The 23,040-nt window shown below is 46.3% G+C and overlaps 1 protein-coding gene across 3 annotated transcripts in view; it reads left to right on the top strand.

Annotated features, from left to right (window-relative positions):
• LOC147635776 (uncharacterized) overlaps positions 1-22,511 on the top strand; it is a 45,745-nt gene extending 23,234 nt beyond the window's left edge. For all 3 annotated transcript variants that reach the window (XM_086803181.1, XM_086803180.1, XM_086803182.1), the window contains 5 exons: positions 59-1,364; positions 11,865-13,273; positions 21,774-21,857; positions 21,937-22,060; positions 22,154-22,511. In XM_086803181.1, coding sequence (XP_086659307.1) covers positions 59-1,364; positions 11,865-13,273; positions 21,774-21,819 — 2,761 coding nt within the window. In that variant the 3' untranslated portion in view covers positions 21,820-21,857; positions 21,937-22,060; positions 22,154-22,511. The remainder of the gene's footprint in view (positions 1-58; positions 1,365-11,864; positions 13,274-21,773; positions 21,858-21,936; positions 22,061-22,153) is intronic.
• The last annotated feature ends 529 nt before the right edge of the window (positions 22,512-23,040 follow it).

The raw sequence follows: 23,040 nt of genomic DNA, 5'->3' as shown, positions 1-23,040 counted from the left end.
AAAATAATGAGTGCTTTTCTGTTTGTTCTCAGAGTAGAAGCGTGTGTGTTTTCTGCAGGGATGCTTGCATGCGATTCATGGCATTGTGTAAGAGGAGGCAGGAAGCGGGTATTTGGATGGAAGAGATGGATTCTCTTTCTTTGAAAATTGATTCTGAGAACAGGTTTGATGGTGTGAAAATGATGACAAATGCTCTTGATGACTATTTAGGACAAAGGCAAACATCACTGAAATCTCCTGTGGTGGATATTGGATGGATAAAAGCTTCTGATGATCTGAAACAATGCAATGTTGAAGGACTTGGCATGAATATGAGCACTACTTGTATTGGAAGGTGGTATAAAGAGACAGTAGAAGTCAATTCGGCACAGTTGTCCGTCCGAGATGTGATTGACATATTTGAAAAGAAATGCCGGCAGGAATCCAGTGATGATAGGGACGATTCTGCAATGCAAGAGAATCCAACTCTACACAAGCTTGAGAAACCAAGGAAAACTGTTTTGGAGCAATGGAGGGTCAAGGACAAAGAGCAGCATACAGAAAAAAGGGATTTAACGTCTGGTGGAGAAACACGTGGCAGCTTGAAAACGTCAGTGATTGATATGCCACCATGTGGAGCAGGTGCTATTAGTTTAAGTTCATGTGCAGATGTGCAGGGTTGTGTAAGGAGAAGTTTGAGCATTCCTTTAAACTTAAGGACCATTCCTATGAACAATGTATCCATTACTGATGATTCGAGTGCAGGGTTCAAGTGTCAAAAAGCTGAGTGTTCTACCTTGGACTATGGTTTTCACAATGAGCAGAAATCACAGGAGGAGTTCAGACTCTCAAATAACAATATAGCTATTTCTTTGCATCATCTAATCGAAGAGGGGTCAATCCCAGGTTCAGAGGTGGACAATCAGGGTAAAGAAAATCATGCTTTGACCATCAATGATGTGATGAAGGTAGGCCCCTCGGTTGGCGGACCAGAACCACTTGACGTGCACACAATGTGCTCTCTAGGAAAACGGTGTGCTGGTATAGGTTTGAGTAGTACCATAGCTAATGCTGACATGCATCATCATCCTGTGAATACACAACCTTCCAAGCGTAATCAAAACCTGATTGTGTCTCAACCATCTGGGGAGCATGCGAAAGAGTTTTTGGATAAGTGCAATGTGAAAAGAGAAACAAAGATGAAGGATGATCCAAACTTAAAGTGGGCAGAAAAACAAGGAAAAATAAAAGCAATGATAAAGAAGAGAAAAGACATGGGAAGAAGTTCCAGATCTGAGAAGTTAAGCTTGTTGGCTGAAGCACACTCACAATCAGAGAAGTTACGAGCATATAAAGCAGACCCGCAGAAGAGTAAGAAGGCAAAGGTATAAGCTTCCTTGAGATGGTAGTGCTGATTTCTCTCTTCCAAATTTCTTCTCTCATCAAAAAACAAACTTCATGCTTTGGGTAACTGCATTTCCACAATCAAAGATGTACTTCAATGCAACTGCACTTCGTAACAATCTCTCTCTCTCTCTCTCTCTCTCTCTGTCTCTCTCTCTCTCTGTCTGTATATTGATGCACCCCCTGGGGATGTTTTTCATCATGGCCCCACATCCACTCCGACTGGGACTAAGTGAGAATATTTCCAGCAGAGTGGAAGACAGTAGACGTCTAAGGCCCTTTATTAGACAACTTCTCTCTCTAGTAGACGTTAATACAGCTTTCTTTCTTTCTCTCTCATGGAGTGAAGCTGCGCAACCAAACCCCCCCCCTTTCTGTTCGCGCTGCGCGCTGGTGGCCCTGGTTGCTGCTTTTTGCTGTGCTGCGCCTTTCTTGCCCTGCTTCCGCCTCCGCTTCTGCCTCCCAGTTTCCAGCGCACAGGCGCCCTTTGCTTCCGTGCTGTACAAAGGCGCGCTTCCCCTCCGCCTCCCTTGCTCTACGCGCCTGTTCGTACACTGCGAGTCCGCCCTGCGCCCCTGCTTCTGTGCTGTACACAAACGTGCTTCCCTCCGCCTCCGCTGCTCCGCTGCTCTGTGCTCGTTAGGCTGCGCCTGTTCGTACACTGCGTTTCCGCCCTTGGCCTTTTCCCACCCGCCCTTGCTCAGGCCCCCAAGGCAGCAACTAGGGGGAAATAGCACAATGAACCTACAGGAGCTGGAGGCATACATCAAGACATTGGAGGACAACACCAAGAAATTACTGGGCGAACAAAAGAAGGTGCTGGACAGGGTTCTGAACCAACATGAAAAACAGTTGGAAGGCCTCCGCAAGGAGATACAGGGAAAGAACAACAGGATTGAAGAACTGACAGCCCAAGTGAACCACCAGGAAGAGGTGATTCAGATGTTGAAAGAGACCCAGCTGCAACAAACAGGAATGCCAGAACCTGCCCCAATGATAGGGGAACTCCGGTCAGAAATGGAAGCCCTAAAGGCTACGGTCAAGGACCATACAGTGGAGGAAGGGGAACTGAATATTCAGGAGGGTTTAAGGACTGACTTGGAGCAGTTGAAAGCTGCGAGTGATAACCTGCAGGAAGGAACTGCAGACCACTAAGAAAGATTGGGTGAAGGTGGTGAAGAAGCACAAACCCCGGTAGAGCATCATACATGAGACTCTCGAGGAGGAGAAACGCAAGAAGGATAGGGCCCTCCATGTGCGAGTACGGGGGCTATAGGCGGGGGCTTCCCCAAAGGAGGATGCCATGACACTTTGCTAGATGCTAGGAGTGGACGGGATCGCCCCCCCCCCCCCCCCCCCCCCCCCCCCCCCCTTTGCAAACACATGGAGGGCAGGAAAGGATATGACACGAGAGCGACCTCTCATCATTAGATTCCCTGATGCCACCAGCAGATAGGCCTTCTTAGACAGGCGGGCTGCCCTCGAGGGCACACAGGTGTACATGGGAGATGATCTCACTCCAGCATAGGTGGCACACCGGCGTGAGGCGATGACCGTTCATGAGGCCCGCAAAGCAGGCAAGTGGGCTATCTACAGAGATGGTAGAGTCATTATCACTGAGCGCCGTCCCAAATAGGGACGCGGGGTCTATGAGACCAAACGCCTGGGGTTGGCAGTATGGAACTGCAATGGCATGCTGTGGTCGAAATCAGGAGACTTGAGCGAGATTCTCACAGGTAGGGATGTCATTTTTTGTACAGAGACTCATCAGAGCCTTGAGAGGGACTTACCATGCATAGCCGGGTATGAGTGGGAGTCAGCTTTTCGAGGCAAGACCCGCACATCAGGAGTATGTGGCTCTGGGGGGAATAGCTGTCCTTTTTAGATCCCATCTTCGACATATTCTCAGCATCGTCCAGGAGGACGAGTATGCACGATATCTTTGGGTGCGGCTACAGCTTAGTAGTGACAGAGTCATCGACATTGCTGTGTGTAATTTTGCACCACGCCACTCCCCTTACGGCGCACAGCATGGCCAGTCACCGTACTTACCATTATATGAGGATATCATGGAGTTCTCACAGTTGGGGGAAGTCCTCCGGCTCGGGGATTTCAACGCGAGGACGGGAAGTCAGCAGGTCCCACTACTCGATCTAGACGACCCTATCAGACTACAGGAGTTGGACATCACTGACACAGGGCTGCAGCGATCATCACAGGACAGTGAGGAGGTCATAGTGTCTCGGAGATATTTCTTAGAGCTGGGAGCTGCACATGGTCTCGTTATCTATAATGCGATGTCCCGATGGCCCTCCTCCGGCGCCCTCACCTCCTTCCCTTGCTCAGGAGGTACTAGCATTGTGGACTACCTTATGGGATCTCCGGCTTTGGCACACCTTATCCCCGACTTCTCCATTCTGCCACCTCCTTTTGAAGCTGACCATGCCTACCTCTCTCTCACTCTTACCTGCACACCACCCATCCCTCCACCCCTCACCCCCCCCCCCATCTCACATTACACTCAGGTCCTCTTTGATCACGAGCTTGACCCTGTTTACTCCAACCACATCTACCGCCAACTCCAAGATGTGGAACCTACAGTCCCCTTATCCACCCTCACAACACAACTCACCACCATACTCCACACATCCACGGTCCACCACAGCTTCTTTCATCTGCACGCGGCGGTCTACTGCGAAGCCACCTTGCGGTTCCATGCCCCAGAACTATTGGTATGATGACGAATGTCGGGCCACACGCTCCCGTCTTAAGCATGAGGTACGGATTGGGCAAATCACGAAGCGCCAAGCGCAATGGATTTCTCAACGGCTCTCCCAACGCAAGAAACGGAAGTTCTATGCTCGGAAAGAGGATGAGTTATACCGACTTTTCTTAGGGCCGAACTGCAAAGAGGCATGGAGGAAACTCCGAGAACATTGCCCTCCCACACCTATCACCTACCCAGACACATGGCACTCCTATGCACGCTTCCTCTATCATATCCCCCATCAGCCACCCCTACCCCTACCCCCACCACCAGACCCCCGCCCCACCACCTCCACCTTCTTCACAAACGGCATGGTCCTCAAGGCCATTCGTAGACTACGCAATGGGTGAGCCCAAGATCATGAGGGACTCACTGCCGAGTACATCTCGCATGCCCATGATACCCTAGCGCCCCTACTAGCCTACATGTTCAATAGAGCCCTTTGTGAAGGATTTCCACCCTCTTGGTCCACCAACACCATCACCCCCATCCTCAAAGCCGGAGATCCACTTGATCCTAATAACTACAGGACGATCATGATTGGCCACACATTGGCCAAACTCTACTTAGACAGAAGTTTGAGATGAAGGATCTGGGGGAGCTCAGATATTTCTTGGACATTGAGGTGATTAGGTCACCACATGGTATTGGATTACTGCAGAGACAGTATGGCTTGGACATGTTGTCCAAGTATGGTATGAAAGGCTGTAAGCCTATCTCAGTGCCATTGGATCAGAATGGCAAGTTGAGTGCAGATTCAGGAGAGATTTTGGAGGATCCTACTATGTATAGGCGCATATTAGGAAGCTTGATATACATGACAATCACTAGGCTAGATTTGAGCTATGCTGTTGGGTTGGTGAGTGAGTTTATGCAGGTTCCACGAAAACCGCATTTGGATGCATTGAGACGCATACTGAGGTATGTGAGGTCTACTTTGCATTGTGGCCTATTCTATGAGACTGGGACAGAGATATGTGTACATGGGTACACAGATGCTGATTGGGCTGGCAGTATCTTAGATAGAAGATCTACCAGTGGCTTCATGTTTTCTTTGGGGAGTGCTGCTGTGACTTGGAGCAGCAAGAAGCAGCCTACGGTTGCTCTATCCAGTACAGAGGCCGAGTACAGAGGAGCTGCTATGGCAGCATGTGAGGTAGCTTGGTTGAGAAAGCTACGTGCAGATTTGGGTCTATCAGTGGATAGACAAGTTGTCATTTTTTGTGACAACATTAGCAGTATACAGTTGGCCAAGAACCCAGTTTTTCATGCTCGCACGAAGCATATAGAGGTCCACTACCATTTTGTCAGAGAGAAGGTCTTGGCAGGAGACCTTGACCTTGTTTATGTCAGCACAGAGGATCAGGTAGCTGACATCTTCACCAAAGCATTGGGTACAGAGAAGCTTCGCAGATTCAGGGCTTCGCTTGGTGTACATGAGATGGAGTTGAGCTCGAGGGGAAGTGTTGAGATATCGAGCTCGTCTAGTGAGGCGGTGGACACTGATGACCCGCCTGGGGGATAGGCTCCACACTTACACCACTGGCATGGTTGGTGAGATCATGGGTGATATGCGGCTAGTGGGATGACAGGCTGTGTGACAGCCATTCTAGAGACTGGCATAGTTATAGCGCCAGCTCATTTAGTTGGGTTCACACTATAGAGAACCCGTGTATGTATTGGTTGAGTACCTTTCATATTGTGTGTACTCTTATCTTGTATATGATGTGTTGAGTGTTGAGTAAAGAAGAAGAAGATTTTCAGCCTCTCACCTTGTGTGTTCTCTATTAGGGTTTTGTGAGTGTGTGTGTGCTTGCAAGAGCTCAAGCTCTCTTCCCCCCTGCATCTTTTCAAGCAGGGGAGGGGGGGGTGGGGGAGGGGGGGAGGGGGGGACTCGATGGAACCACCAATCACCGGCAGAAGAGGAAGGCACTCCTTCCTAAGGCCTGGGAAACAAACTGACACTGGGAAGCTTGACACGCCACCAACGCAGGATCAAAGCCGTGTTGCCACCGTGCAAAGAAGGCCTGTGCCGTACGCAATGCAAGGGGGCTCAGCGTCATGACTTGGTCTGACGCCGTTGAGACGAGTCGAACACCACTTGGTAGTATCCATGCCCTAGAGGGTGAATATCTGTGATCTTTGCAGTCTCATCAATAAGCCTCGCTTGTAAAAGATCCCTGAGCTATCCGTGCGCAGGGGCAGCTACCAACAATTTTGCAAACAAGGGTGGAGGCCTCTAATGAGGCGACAGCCATGGCGAGAATCTGAAGATCCGCTTCGGAAAAAGCAATGAAAGCAACAACGGCCTTGGTTGGGGATGTTGGAGTGGAAGGAGTAGAGAGAGAGGTGGAGAAGGCAGTAGACGCGGAGAAGAAACGGAGGCACGTAGGGCAAGGCAAAAGGGGGCACAAAAAAATAGGAGGTGGGGGGGGGAGGGGGGTGGGGGGGGGTTTGAAACGCGAACAGGGGGGTGGGGGGCAGCTGTGCAAAGGAAAGAGGGGGGTTGCGCAAAGAGGGGGGAGCAGGGCGGAATGGGGGTGTAGGCGAACAACAGTAAGGGGGGGGAGGGAGCTCATTTGCCGCTCATGATAGGATCTTGCGAGATGCCTAGTGTACTATGAGATTCATAGTAGGTTTCATTGGCTCTTTAGGGAGGGATTTGTGAAAGAAAGAGCATCATAGGTTGCAGGCCCAAAGCACAAACTGTAGAAGGTTGGAAACGGTTGATTATTGTTGAAAATGAGCATGAGGGAAGCCCGTAGGTTCTTACAAGCATAAGAGATTGTTACTACAGCCAATGACCTCTAGCAGATACGCAAGAATGAGATGAAAAGTGAGGGGAAGGGTGAGAACCCTGTTATATCCCCCCAAAGAGCTGGTCGGCCAGCTGTAGCAGGCTGACAGCTGTCCAGTAGCATAAAATGCCTAAAAAATAGTAGCTAAATATGCCAATGCAGGGTCTCATAAAATGACCAGTACAAGCATGAAAAAAAGGTGATGTAGACCCTCTGGAGATCATATATTCCAACACCTCCTCTTCCAGTGCCAAAGGGCAGTCCAATATCAGCACGTTGAAGTAACACCTCCAAAGTAGCTCTTAGTGAAGAGATCAACCACATTGTCCTTGGTAGAACAGTAGGCCAGCTGAAGAAGTCCGAAGTGTGCAACCAGAGCCAAAACAATCTTGATGGTGGTATACCTGGCTATAGGAGCAAATGTCTCATCAAAGTCTTCACCTGCCTTCTAAGCAAATCACACGACAATGTAAAGGCCGTGGCACCAAAGACCAAGTGTGATTCCTCTCAATGGAGGACATCTCTGCTTCCATGGCTTGCCGTCATTGCGGCTGTGAAAGAGCCTCAAGTGGACTCTCTGGCTCATCGATCTCCTGGAGAGAACTCATGAGAGCATAATTCACTATGGAAGCCTGGGACGAACGGCGAGGTCCAAGGTGGTGGTAGAGATCTGGTTATGGAGCTGTGCATGAGTGAGACCAAAATCTCTAAAGAGTTGGTGAACCCACCGAGGTAGGCCAAGCTTCCTCTCAAAGCGTGAAGAAGAAGAAGCTGATCCAGCTGCAGTAGAGGACTCATCTGATGCTGCTAGGAGAGGTGATGAAGTAAGCACTCGTGGGGGTAATCCCAGAGTCAAAGCAGGACTCGTAGAGGGACTGGGATCTGCAGGAGCTGGTGCAACAAGAACTGGTGGCTGTAAAGTAGCAGCTGGCATGGAGTTGCAGTAGGAGGAGCTGGATGTGGAAGAGGTATAAGATCACTAACATCTGCTGGGAATGGATCATCCATAAAATCTGTAGATGTATCGGGTGGAGAGGATTCGATGCCAAACAAGCTCTCATCAAACCAAGCATCATGGAAAATGATGATGTCATTGACCTTTGGATCCCAGAAGCGGTATCCTTTGGATCTCAAACTATAGCTTGTGAAGATCATCCTCTTTGACTTCGGTGCGAGGGTGGTCCTCTTCTGATCTGGGACATGCACATAAGCAACACAACTAAAAATACGTAGATGAGAAGCAGAAGGCTTGTGTCCTGTAAAAGCCTCCTCCGGGGTCATCCCCTAAACCGCTTTTGTGAGAGAGTAGTTAATGAGATAAACTGAGGTAGTCATAACTTCACCCTAGAAAGCAGGAGGGAGACCTGCATGATGCAACAAAGAACAAGCCATCTCTTTTACGATCTGGTTCTTCCGTTCCACAACTTCATTGTGCTGAGGAGTGTAAGGAACTGTGGTCTATTGGTGAATGCTTTTCAATGCAAGAAAGTTATCAACAAACGGTATAAACGCGCCACCATTATCAGTCCAGAGAAAAGAAACTGTACTACGAGACTGATTTTCCACCACCATGATCCAAGTCCTGAAACTGGCAAAAGCATTTGACTTGCGAGCCAAAAAACATACCCAGACTTTGCGAGTGAAATCATCCACAAGAAGAAGAAAATATCGAGCCCCTCCAAGAGACTCAACCTCCAAGGGTCCAGCAAGATCTGCATGTATAAGCTCCAGTCTTAGGGTTTCTCGATGAGTGGCCTCCTCTGGAAACGCATCTCAATGATGCTTTCCCTTCATTCAGGATGAGCAAATGCGTGAAAGAGACCTGAGCTGAGGTAGTCTGCTCACAACCCTCTGAGAATGGAACTTCTGTAAGGCAACAATGGGTACATGACCGAAGTGAGAATGCCACATATAAGTATCTGCCTCAGAAACCAAAGCCATCAAGGGGGAGAAAAGCTGATGAATATGTGAGTCAGTGTGGGAAGATAAGTTGGTGATCTTGTAGAGACCCCCTTCACTTCAATGACCTCATCATCAAAGTACACACCAAGTCTCTTCTGAGAAGCTTTGTATACAGAAAACAGATTTTTGGAAATCCGTGGAACATGTAAAACATCATGTAAGGTGGCAGAGGAACCCAAAGAAACATTACCAACACCGGTGTCAGGAAGCAAAGAGTTGTCGCCGATACGAACTGAATAAGAGAGAGTCTGGTAGTCCTCCAAGATATGGTTTTGATTGGTCATGTGGGTAGAAGCACCACTATCACCAACCCATTCCACCGCTTTAGGTGTGTCACTGACCTCTTCTGGAGAAGTCATCGCTGTGATCACGAGGAGTGAATCCTGTGAAGAAGTAGATGAATCTGTGACTGCCATGTATGCAACTTTGGCAGATCCCTCCTCTCAAACTTTGTCCTTGCCCTTGTCTTTGGTGTTGTCCTTGTCAGATGCTTTGGAAGCATCCTGGGCTTTATACTTGACTGTGGCTGCTCGAGAGTCATCACAACAAGCAAAGTAGTGAGCCTCAGTATGACGTGTCCTGCCACAGTAATCACATTCATTGCTTTTGTCCTTGGACTCCTTTGAATCCTGTTTACCCTTGCCTTTGTCTTTGTTTTTGTTGTTGTTGTTGTTGGAGGTCCTTTTTTTGCCTTTGCCTCTGCCTTTGCCCTTGTCAGAGGCAACAAAAGTAGACTCTGACTTGCCTTTTCCGCGAAGCATGCACTTGTCGTGGAGATAACTCACGACTTCCTCAAAAGGGGGGAGAGGATCATGGAAATAAATATTATCCTTAAAAGAATCAAAGGAAGCAGACAATTTACCAAGATTGTTGATGGTGCTCCTGTACTCCTCAAGCTGCAACTTGATATGGGTGAACTCTCCAATCTTCTCAATCAAGTTATCCGACTCATTGATTGTAAGCTTGTCCAGATTTGACTCCAATTTGGCAATCTTCACTGTCGAAACTCTCCCATACCTCTGGATCTCTGTCCACATCTGATGAGCATTACTCTGGGTAGAGACAAATTGTGCCTACATAGATGGAGTCATGCAATGGATGTTGATAAGACGAGCCCGAGCATCTAATATGCTTCTCAAAGCAGGGTCCACCAAGTGAGGTGTGGAGATAGCCATCCACACACCGGCTCCTTCCAACAATAACTGAGTGTAGAAAGACCATGCATGATAGTTGGTTGTTGTAAGCTTCATGGAGTCATTGACTTGGGGAGGATTGTGGGATGGTATATGGGTAGGGGTGGGAGCAAGACCTAGATGAGAGAAACTCAAAGAAGAAAGATTGGGAAGAGGAATCACGTGGGGAGCGGGAGTAGGGGATCCATGCAATGAAGGAGCTGGAGTATCAACGGGAGGAGCAGCACTAGAGAAATCTCTTGAAGCCATGTCCTCTAACAAGAAACCTTCTCTGAAGAAAGAAGGCTGTAAAAAAAACAGCAAACAGCCTCCTCTCAACTTTCAAGCTGTGAACAACAAGAGGAGGGAAAGAAGAAAGGGAGGGAGAGAGGGTGGGGAAAGAGAAATAGAGAAAGCATCTCTCTCAGGCACCCTGTCCTCAGCACCTAGAAGAGAGCTTCAGCTTCCAACAACAAAAAACGCAGCAGTTCAGCATTACAGATGCAGAAAACGCAGCACAATGATGAAGCCTCTGCTCCCATCAGAAAATGCAGCAATTTCTTACCTGTAGATCAGTGTTTGGTTCTGATACTGTGAAAGAAAGAGCATCACACGTTGTAGGCCCAAAGCACAAACTGGAGAAGGCTGGAAACAGTTCATTATTGCTGAAAATGAGCACGAGGGAAGCCCGTAGGTGCTTACAAGCATAAGAGACTGTTGCTACAGCCAATGACTTCCAGCAGATATGCAAGAATGAGATGAAAAGTGAGGGGAAGGATGAGAACCCTTATATATTCCTTCAGAGAGCTGGTTGGCCAGCTATAGTAGGCCGACAGCTGTCCAGTAGCATAAAATGCTATAAAATGCCTAAAAAATGGTAGAAAAATCCCAAATAATATCTGCTAAATATGCCACATGTTAACGAAGTAGGCACCTCTATCGGTCCGGCCAAGGCCTTGAGCCTTCGATTTTTAATAAGTTGTCCGGCCCTAATAAGTGTAGTATGAACTTGTTACATTCACATTAGCTCATAAAAATTTATAAAATAAAATGGGCTTAGAAACATACCACCTACAAATATACTTAAAATATAAGGTGTTCATCCCAATAAAGTTCATGCACACCTGTGCATGGGGTGCGAGGTGTCCCTGGCACTGTGAACAACTTCAGGCAATAAACCCAGGCACATACAATGCTGAAAACAGGCTCACGCTTGTATGTGAGATGCCAAACAGTAATGCACCATACAAAATGCACTGTTGATTGGAAAATCCCCCATCTTTCAAGCTTGTATCAAAAGTTTTCTAAGGAATGGGGTGTCAAACTGGTGACAAACAGAGTCGGGAAGGCCAATCCCCTTCCAAATGGGCCTACAGATTCACCAGGTTGCAAGCCTTAGGCTAAAAATACATCCCCTTCTCATCACCTTCCAGTTTCACAGTCTACAATTACGTCTTGTATCCTGCTACATTGTACCTTAGCCTCCAGCACTTTACCTCACCATAGAGATCCTGCCTAGGGAGTGGAATGGGACATGGCTGTTGTACTTCAATTTCTGGAAATTAGTTTTGTATTTTCCATGTAGCTTTAGGGAAATTTGAGAGTCTTTTTCTTGTGTGTAAAGGTCATTTTTGTGCATGTAAAAGGGGGTTGCAGTATTCCTGTATTGATTTACTAATAGGCACAGTTATTGACGTGATCCGGATGTTTTTTTTGCTATAGCTGTTTTCAGTCTTTTCTTGGCACATTCGACTAAAATTTTGGCACTTTTTATCTCCAAAGGAGGAGGAATGGCAGTGGCTGGAGGAATTGAAAGCTCAGCAGCGGGAGAGCACACACAGCAGTCCCAGATTTTTTACCACACAATCTACATCCTTTTCACCACAATGGCGTATGACACAATTACCTCCTCCAAGGCCTATAAAGCTGTCTTCAACTTCAAGAAAAGTTGCAGCTCTTGACATGCGTGCCCTTGAGGAAACTTGTGCAGAACTTCCTTGCAAAAATGGTGTTGCAAGTGGGCTTCCACCAAATCCCTACAGATCATCTGTCTTTCAGAGATTTGAAAATCGACTTACTAAATCTGCATCATCCTCGAAAAAGATCAGAAGGGATGCAGAAAGAACTACCCACATCTGTGCGAGTACTGGATCTCAACATTCTCTTCAGACTGAGAGAATTAACGAAACTAGAACTCCTTTGTCTTCGAGGGGCCAGTCTCCTACCAAAGGTACTGGTGTGGTTGATAGGAAACTTTGTCATGTCAGCCGTGCATCCACAAAAAAGGATACACTTTGTGCCACAGGCAATAACAATGAAGGCTTGGGGGCAGGCAATGCTTGCAAAGATTTGTCTGGTCTTGTGAAGCCACAAAAAATGCTTAGAAATACTGCAGAAGATAAGCAAAATGCTTCAAGTGTTTCTGTGGGGAAGATTGGTGCTGGGTCTGGAGGAGGTCAGAATTCGAATTGTACAAACATTAATGATGAGGGTAGAAAACATAGAAGCCATATTGCTCCGTTATCCCCACCAATGATGCAGGATATTGATGTGGAGAAGACTAGGTTGGGAAAGAAAAGTCAGCCTGTGTTGGTAGAATGCGCTATTTCAGATCAAACAGGTCCAAAAGAACAAATAGTTCATTGGAATTGTATCACAGCTGACCCAGGAATGGTGGTTTTCCCTTCTATTTCAGCTCTGGAAACATCTAGTGTATCTTTCACCAATGACAGGTCTGGACAGACTTCATTTATAGGGGCAGCTCCAAGGCCATGCAGGACTGGCAGGCAGCCGGGAATGTCAAATGCAGAAATGATGCTTTTCCCTTCAACCTCTGATACTAAGCGAGATCTTCTGATTCTGCCTGGATTAGTGTCAACAGTCCACAATGCAACTGAAGAGAGTAACAAAACCCTTTATAGTTACCCACCATCTGCTCCTATTTCAGATAAACCCCTAGTATTTGGGCAAAACAATATTCATAATTCTCCAGATAGGGTTTCAGCTTTGCCAACTTCAGATGTAGATGAAGATAGGAGGAATATAAGTGAATATGGACCTAAAAGTGTGCAGTGTTATGGGAGAGAAAGACATAAATCTGGGAAATTATTCAATGTTAGAGCTTACTCCGATGACATGCACTGCTCTTCTGCAACACTAGCTGATTCGGGATGGGTCCAAGAACCCAACATGTAAGTGGTGCTTTTGTGTGATACGCTACTGCACATGTTTAGAATGTATATCCAATGATAATGCAAGAAATGCTATAGTCTAGTTAAATAGATGCCTAGAGAGAGAGAGAGAGAGAGAGAGAGAGAGAGAGAGTTATATCAAACGTCTACAAAAGGGAAAATTGGCCTATGAGACCGAAGTATTACAATGTTTCCATGATATATCGCATCCTCGATAGTACAAAAATGAAATGAACTGAATGTAAAAGGGTAACAGCTGGGTACAATGATAGAGCTAAGTGATAGATGAGGTAATGTACAGAGCTCCTTAGGGTACACCTCTCCCTGGTAGTGGTCTATGTAGAACATCAGCCATGGGGCAATCGAGGGCAGCTGCCAAGAGGCCGCCTAGGTCCACAGAGTCAGATGGATGAGTGAAAGAAGAAGGAAAGAAATAAAGAAAGTTCTATTAATGTCTACAAAAGACCAAAGGGTCTACGAGACCAAAAGTGTTCCAATGTGTCCATGAAGTGATAGAATCATGGAAACAACATGATAAAAAACCCAATTAGAGCTGAGAGAGAGGGAAAAAAAACAACAGCCCTGTAAGTGCCAGTGGTACAATGCTACAATGATACAATGTGAGGGGATCAAAGTGGGTCCTCAACATCTATGACTGTAGTTCAAGGGTCTATGAGACCAAAAAGTAGTACAATGTCGATCCATGAAAAAAAAAAACTGAAAATTGGAAAGAAAAACTAGCCGCCTGTGCTATGAACTTGTGCAAAAGGTGAGATATGTAGCCATGTGGCTGATATGAAAGCAACAATATACATGATGTTTCATGCCCTCGCTGCCTCTATGATGGCTCGTAGGGTAAAGATGTGGTCATGTGTGGAGTAGTTTCTCCTGAAGCTTTCCTATGCGAATGTTCTATGTCCAATTATCCCTACCTGGAAGCTCAGCTCACACTCCAGTAGTGCCCCATTACCCTTTCCACTGCTGTCCGGACTGCTCCAGTCCTCTTCGCTGCCCTTTCCTCCCATTCATGCTTTCCCCTCCGCCTTCCTCCTTGTTGCTGCCCTTTCCTCCATCTTGATCATGAATGGATTACTCTTAATTAGGGTTCACGTTGGCCTTTTTTTCTTCGATCAGCATCATATATACCTAGATGAATCCAAGAACATGCCCAAATTCACCTTATAAGAAAGTGCAATTTATATCCTCATGTTAGTCATCCACAAGACAATAAACCATCAACTCCATCATGCATAGTATGGACTAGATACTATGACATCCCCACTAACATCATCAGTGCCCAATAGTGGGTGTAGAACTTGGTATCAATGTATGCTCCCACACACATACCCCCACACGCGCACACACACACACACATAACAGCATACATTCATACAAAGGTCTGTGTACTGAGTTTCTGTCAGAGCTTCGAAGATACAGGGCAGACTCAATCATAATGAAGGGTAGCACTAGGGATCATAACAAATAGAAAGAATTATTACAACAAAAAGGTAGTTGATAGGGCATATGCACCACTAAAGATAGAAAGAATTAACACAATATTAACTGGCTACAACTTGGACGAAAACTTCACAATGTAAAATTTGCATGTCCGCTAATATAGCAAAAAGATCTACCTAGATGAATCCAAGAACGTGCCCAAATTCATCTTATAAGAAAGTGTAATTTATAACCTCATGGTAGTCATCCACGAGACAATAAACCATCAACTCCATCTTGCATGGACTAGATACTACGACATCCCCACTAACATCATCAACGTCCAATAGTGGGTGTAGAACTTGGTATCAATATATGCTCACACACACACACATACACACACACACACACATAAGAGCAGGTCTATGTATTGAGTTTCTATAAGAGCTCCGGAGATGCATGACAGACTTAGCCATAATGAAGCCTAGTACTAAGGATCATAACAACTAGAAAGAATTATCACAACAAAAAGGTAGTTGATAGGGCATATGCACTGCTAAAGATAGAAAGAATTAACACAATATCAATTGGTTGCAACTTGGACGAAAACTTCACAATGTGAAATTTGCATGTGTGAAATTTGCATGTTTGCTAATATAGCAAAAAGATATACCTAGATGAATCTAGGAACACCAAATTCACCTTATAAGAAAGTACCTCACGGTAGTCATCCACAAGACAATAAACCATTAACTCCATCATGCATAGTATGGACTAGATACTACGACATCCCCACTAACATTGTTAGCCGTCGAGGAAAGAACACCCATACCTCTATAGCTGACCCAAACAACACCAAGCCAACAAAAACACCAACAGTAACGATGAAGGGCACCATCCTTGATAAGGCAAGGAACCTGAATACAGTCCTCAATGTCCTCTTATCTCACTTTTTATAGGGAAAAGCAAGTGGTCTTTTGTCTTAATGGCAAGGTGTGGGCTCAATATTTTCATCTCAATGGAATAAAAAGGATCCATGACATCATCACAACGCAACTCACACACACCAAGGTGTCTCAAGTAATACATCTGTTGCAAACTTTGAAATAATCTCCCTTTCTCTTCCTTGGTTACAAGTTCATCTCCACACAAGCAATCCCAAAATCACACACAGAATTACCATCATAATCATAACACACACACTAGCAGAGAACAACCGAGCTCAAGATCAAGATGTAGAAATCAGCTCAACAACAATTGCATGGGCTATTGGAGCATACGCCCGAGAAACACTAACATCTCAGATACCGCTAGCTCGAGGCTAGTCACAAGCACCATAGCACGATCTGGAAGGCCACGACTCTTGGATCTTCAAGGTTTCAATCACAATTAGTATCTTGATGATGCTTGAGCTCTTTGTCACGCTATGTGCTTACACCATAGCTTCCAAGGCTCAGCCACATTAGCGCCCTCCATAACATCGTCAAGGGATGGCTACATAAGCCACCATAGCAGCAAATACTGTTGACGTGCAAGGTCTTCCCTCACACAAGCATCCTGAGCTGGCTTTAGCCCACCATACACTTCACCTATAGCTTGGTTCTCTACCACCAATCTCTCTCTCTCTCTCTCTCTCTCTCTCTCTCTCTTTGATGAAATCTGGGGACAAAATGGCAGTCTCCCCCCAAGATTGGCCAGAAGCTCGCTACTTCGGATCATATTGCTTATTTATAATTTCCAGTGCTAGGCAACCTAGAAGGCGATTGGATCTTCCTTCCTTTCTAATTCTGGGTTTCTGTCAGAGCAATCCCCTCCGGCTAGGCGAACTATCCAGTTTTGACAAGACGAGCTTGCGACCCTCTTATCCGAAATTGAGAAAGACTCTCCAAGACGAGACTCAATTGGAAAAATCTTTGGCTCTCACCCCTCCCGTATCTAGGTCTGTGATTGGGTACTAGCAGTGTTGCCTTCTGACTTTGTGCTCCCTTTTACTTGCGAGAGGATTCTTCCAAGTACTTTGACGCAAAGGAGGCAGCCTAGGGGAGTCCCTTCCCTTTGGGCCCAAGGAAGATTTTTTTGCTACTCTACACCAGGTACTTCGACTCTATCAAAGAAGAACGGAGCCGTTACCCTATTACTCTCGGGTTCCTAGGTTGTCCTCATGCTTATTGGCCATTTTTGGAGGCCATGGGGCAGCCTTTGGGCTGGTCCTGCAGGTGCCCACCATCCCCACTTTTCCCACTTTGGCTACCCAGGTAGTCACTGCCTTGGCTGATGCTGTTCCCAGCGTTATGGTGTTGGCTCGTGATAGTGAGTCCTTTGAGGATTTTGTGCTGCTTCCGGGACCTAAGGTCCCTTGAAGCAACGTATGGAGAGACGTCAAGTAGACTTGACCAATGCCACGTCTGTCACCAGATGAGGGCTAGGGGTTGTAGGAGGCGGCACAAGGCTCTTCTCAAGCGACAGCTAATGCTCCGCTTTGGCCAGCCTTTCGCTAGGAGTGGCGGGTTGTCTCTCATGGCCACCCTCTCGGTGGGAACAATGGGGCATAGGATGATGCCTCTCCCAAAGACAATGTACCATGTGATGATGTATTGGGTGAGAGTGATGAGTTTGCAGAGTCATCCTTGCAAAAGGATGTTGCATTAGGACAGAATGACTATGTTGAGTCCTCCTTACTTGGGATGGAGGATGCACTGGTATGGATGCACATGACACGTTGCCATCTTATGAGACCTTGCATGATGCCATCTTTTGAGGCCTTGCAGGATGTACAATAGGATATATGCCACGATGCCTTGCAAGGCACCCATGCATTGTGCACCTATGCAATGACTGTTCTGAGTCCAGGTCAGAGTGAACGTACTGACATTGGACTTTGCTCCAAAGATTACCCCCTTCTTCGGCATTATGGGAGGTGGGTTCCGACTCCGGCTAAGCAACGTATGGAGAGACGTCAAGTAGACTTGACCAGTGCTAGGTCTGTCACTAGAACAATCAATTTGCCCAAAAGGGCACGGCTCTGAATGGAGTCGATGATGCCCGGGCTCCCTTTGCGTCACGGCTGAATGATCACTCTCCAGACCACCTTGCCCTGGGCAGGCCTGTCGCTACCAACCCAGAAAAAGTTACGGATCAAACATTGAACCTGACCAATATAGGCCTGGGAGAAAGACCACTAGGAGGTGATGTACCACATGTTGGCGAGAAGAACTTGGTTCGCCACCACAACCCGGCTAGCTAAGGAAAGCTTGCCAGAGCTCTAGTATAGCAACTTCTTCCGAATGTTCAAAAGAAGAGGGGCTAGGTGCTGCTCGGGGGAGATATCAATGCCAAGCTGGCATCTGAGATAACAAATTGGAGTGCCCCTTGGGACCCACTGAAAAGCCTCAACTAGACACCAAGTTGGAGCGGGCGATGAGCCAACCCAAAAACCTCATGACTTGTGCCAATTGATCTACACCCCGGAAGCACGATAAAAGATCTCAATCGCCTCGGCGAATCCCCTTGTCCCCCAACAGGTATGCTGCCGTGTCATCGGCGAACTCTACATCAAGCAGCTCCTCTTGTGCGCACGGATGGGAAGATGCAGTCCTTGAAGCCCCGTCTCCTGGGCAGAGAGAATTTCTCATGGCCATGTGTGTGCCAGGTGGACTAGTGATGGTGTGGGTGGTCGGTGCTCCAAAAGCTTGCGCCAAGCCTCCTTACTATCCGCGCTCAAAGAAAGTTGGTAAAATTCTTTTTCATGTCAAACTAGAAAGGATCCCTTCTTACATTAGATAAGGCTTCATGCTTCCTGATTTGCCCTGTTCTTGTAGGCAGAACTTAGGGATCCAGCGCACAGAGTTGGTGATGGATGTTGTTGTGATACACATCATGTAGATCGTGGTGAAAGTGAACTTGTGTGTAGGGACGGGTGTGGTGGGGAAAGTGCCGGATATGTTATGGAGAGGTAGGTGTGATCGGTATGGAGTGGGAGGTCGGGGTGGTGAAGTCCTGAATGTCCTCCTTTTATATGAGAAGAAGAAGGGGAAGTGGAGTGCAGCCACAAATCTGCATGACATCACGAAGGATAAAAGTTGTGGATAGGTTTCATAACCCTAATGTCCATAAGCTTAATTGTTTTAAGTGATGAAAATAGCCTTTCATAAGGGGTGTTAACAAGGTAATTGAAGAACTCATGGGCATCATAAAGTTTGCGTATTGTGCACACACGGTGTCCTTCTACATTGACTAGGCATCACTTACTTCTGTGTCTGCACATCAAGATCTTCATCGACAAAAACTTTCACCACAAATGTCAAGCAAAATCTTTGTAGAACCTCCATCACAACCTTTGTAAAAACCCGTAACCACATGAGTATGCGAGCAATCTCCAAACTCACAAAATTTGTGACCAAGGAGGAGTACAACTCGCAAGTGTGGGCGTGTCCTGTCCCGAACAAAGTTCCAAAAGGATGGGTAAAAGTGGCCAAATGAGCACGCAAAAGTGTGAGTATGTAAGAGTGAAGAAAGAGCTCTTGGGAAAGCAATGGGCAAGAGCCACTGAGTCTGCCAACAAGCAAAAGGACCAAGCTAAAAGCCTCCGAGTCCAAGGTGGAGAACAAGCCAAAGAGTCGAACAAATGAAGGCCACCAAGGGTGCGAGTAAAGAAAGGGCAGAGCTTCTCACCCCTAGTTGTAACCCCACTCTCCCAGTGTGTAAAGAGTCAGGATAAAGCCAACATTGAAGCTCACAAAGCAACCTAGATGGACCACTCTAACTATATGAGTATAGAGTGTGGGTTAGGTCAATGCATGTTAGGCGTTAGACCCTCATCACATTGAGGGGAGGTGTTGAGAAATGCAATGTGTGAGGGGGCAACATGTGTAGAGCAAGGGGAGGAGCATGCACATTAGAAAAAGAAATAGGCTAAGGGTCCAATGTCAAAGCTTCATTTGTATGGTTATTTGGAAAAGGTGAAGTCAAAGGTCAAAAAGGTAGCACCCATGGAAAGTGAAAGGAAGCACATGTAGTGTGAGCATTTATTGACACATGGAAGGCATAAGGGGTGCACACAAAATATGAATTAGAGCCTATAAAATGATATACTTGGATCAAGCTAATGGGATGAGATTATGTTTTTTGCTTTGAGTCTATTGCCTTGATTAGTAGTCTTTAATAAAGTGTTAATTATTATGATTCTCCTGAACTATGAGTCTTATCACTTGCTATGAGCCACCCTAGATCCATGTCTTCTTACACTCTCTCGGGTCCCACTGGAGACTCATGAGAGGTCGGTCCTCCCAAATCCATAACTGCAAAGTCTCTCTCTCATCACTGTGGCAGATGGAGGATCGATGTGCATGAAAATCAATCACCCTCACCCTCTGCAAAGTGCATCCCTTGAATTCCTCTAAGGGAGTCTCTACTCTCTCCAATTTGCCATGATGCCCTATAGAAAAGGTAAGTAAGGTGGAGCTCTCATCCGCGCCATGAACTGTCAGGGGTATATCGTGCCTGCCACTACGGGGAGGAGTGTCCGGTATTGGGGCAGCCACTCTGAGGGGATGGCAGAGTCAGTGTTGAGTCTGAGTCTGTCCCTGTCGGGGATTCCAGTAAGACTCCTCTCTTGGGCCTCAGGGGGCAGCTGCCTGAATGTGAGCCAATCTCCAAATGACCTAGCGGGGCTCGTGCTCAAAGCTCCCCATGATACGTGCAAGCGAACCCCGAGCATGTGACGGCTAGGTAGTCGTACCATGGGATTCTAGATCAAAGGGTGTCGGAGACTATCAGAGCTAATTGTTGAAGGGCCCGCTTGAGATGATACTCGTGCTAAGGCCAAGGGTGTCTCCCAGGACCAGGGTGCGGGCAGAGATCCTAGTTAGGAGGAAGTCCTTGCAAGCAGAAGAAGACCTCGAACAATCAATTTGCCCAAAAGGGCACGGCTCTGAATGGAGTCGATGATGCCCGGGCTCCCTTTGCGTCACGGCTGAATGATCACTCTCCAGACCACCTTGCCCTGGGCAGGCCTGTCGCTACCAACCCAGAAAAAGTTACGGATCAAACATTGAACCTGACCAATATAGGCCTGGGAGAAAGACCACTAGGAGGTGATGTACCACATGTTGGCGAGAAGAACTTGGTTCGCCACCACAACCCGGCTAGCTAAGGAAAGCTTGCCAGAGCTCTAGTATAGCAACTTCTTCCGAATGTTCAAAAGAAGAGGGGCTAGGTGCTGCTCGGGGGAGATATCAATGCCAAGCTGGCATCTGAGATAACAAATTGGAGTGCCCCTTGGGACCCACTGAAAAGCCTCAACTAGACACCAAGTTGGAGCGGGCGATGAGCCAACCCAAAAACCTCATGACTTGTGCCAATTGATCTACACCCCGGAAGCACGATAAAAGATCTCAATCGCCTCGGCGAATCCCCTTGTCCCCCAACAGGTATGCTGCCGTGTCATCGGCGAACTCTACATCAAGCAGCTCCTCTTGTGCGCACGGATGGGAAGATGCAGTCCTTGAAGCCCCGTCTCCTGGGCAGAGAGAATTTCTCATGGCCATGTGTGTGCCAGGTGGACTAGTGATGGTGTGGGTGGTCGGTGCTCCAAAAGCTTGCGCCAAGCCTCCTTACTATCCGCGCTCAAAGAAAGTTGGTAAAATTCTTTTTCATGTCAAACTAGAAAGGATCCCTTCTTACATTAGATAAGGCTTCATGCTTCCTGATTTGCCCAGTCTCTTGTTCTTGTAGGCAGAACTTAGGGATCCAGCGCACAGAGTTGGTGATGGATGTTGTTGTGATACACATCATGTAGATCGTGGTGAAAGTGAACTTGTGTGTAGGGACGGGTGTGGTGGGGAAAGTGCCGGATATGTTATGGAGAGGTAGGTGTGATCGGTATGGAGTGGGAGGTCGGGGTGGTGAAGTCCTGGATGTGAGTTGCAAAAGCTGGGACACATGCACAGGCACCACACCATATGCTCACTGTTGAAAAAACAAGGTGTGCGTGGGGAAGATTTTTTGCTTGATGGTTGTGTGTAGAAGAGACATAATCCATGCCCTAATTTCTTTTGATTTGCAGCAATTCCTCTAAAAAGATCTGTCTTAGCAAAAGAAGTGTATTCTAAATCTCAATTCTGGAATTTTAAGGTTTCAGCAGTCAAAGGTAATATCATTCCAAATATAGTCTCATCTATCCTGCATCATGAATTGTTCTAAAGGTGCATTGATCCTTACCTATACAGCTACTCGCTCCTTTTTTCCCCTTGCATCTTTCCGAAGGAAATCTGTTGAAGGAAAGCCACAATGATGGCGGCAAGGCTTTGCTGGAGACTGTCAATGTCTCTTCCTCACCCACAGCCTATGAAGGTGAAATAATCCTAGGCATGTAAGATCTTATTAGTTAGGCAGGACATGGTGCTGCGCATACATCTACTAATTGTTTATTATTGTTTGATGTAGGGTTGACGTGGCATAGAACCACCCATTGATATACAAAGGCTTGAACCAAGGCAAAAACTTGAGATGGAGGGTTTGGGTGGAAGGGTCACCACATCATCAATACCACCTGCTTAAATGGTTTCTCTAAAAGTGGCCATTGTGGTGGACCCTTTCCTAAGCGGCTTTTATTTTTTATTCTTATTTTTGTTTTTTTTGGGGGGGAGTTTTTTTTTTAATAGTTGAATTTGGGCTAGAGCCCTAACCTCCGAGACAAAAGCCTATGTACCTATTCCAACCAATGCTTTGAGAGAAGGTTCTCTTGTTCCATGAAGTTTGGCATGCAAATATCAACTAGTACCTATCTCTTCTTGATTACAAATCATCCAATCTCTCCATATAAGCGTAGGTGCAAGAAATTTGAGGCTTGTGTATAAACGTTTTCGTCCTCAAAAAAAATACGCTTGTGGCTTGTGTATAAATTTGAGGCTTGTGTATAAACGTTTTCGTCCTCAAAAAAAATACGCTTTCAAAATTCAACATATCAATAAATGTAAAATAAAAACTCAATTTTAAAAACCATTATACTTATGTAAATGACCAAGAAACAAATAAAGAAACGTTGAACTTTGAAGCTTGAATGTGGACATAGAAACTTTGAAGCATGAATTTCTAATGTGAGTTCATTCACTTAGATTTTTGAGGGGGCATTATAGAGAATTTTGAAAATTAGGGAGGAGTGTGAAAATTATATACATATGGGAGCGGGTAAATTTTATTGAGAGTTAGAACAAAAAGAAGAGAGCAGGAAAAGGGAGAAAAGAAAGAAGAATACGATGAGAATAGTAAGAAAGGAAAGGAGACAAAAGAAAGGAAAGCAGAACAAACAAAGGAAGAGAAAATGAACAAGA

Source organism: Cibotium barometz, chromosome 9, assembly GCF_041138505.1.
Source record: "Cibotium barometz isolate CiBa-2024 chromosome 9, ASM4113850v1, whole genome shotgun sequence".
Classification (NCBI taxonomy): Eukaryota; Viridiplantae; Streptophyta; class Polypodiopsida; order Cyatheales; family Cibotiaceae; genus Cibotium; species Cibotium barometz.
The sequence above is the reverse complement of the archived record's forward strand: the minus strand, read 5'-3'. Positions and strand labels throughout refer to the sequence as shown.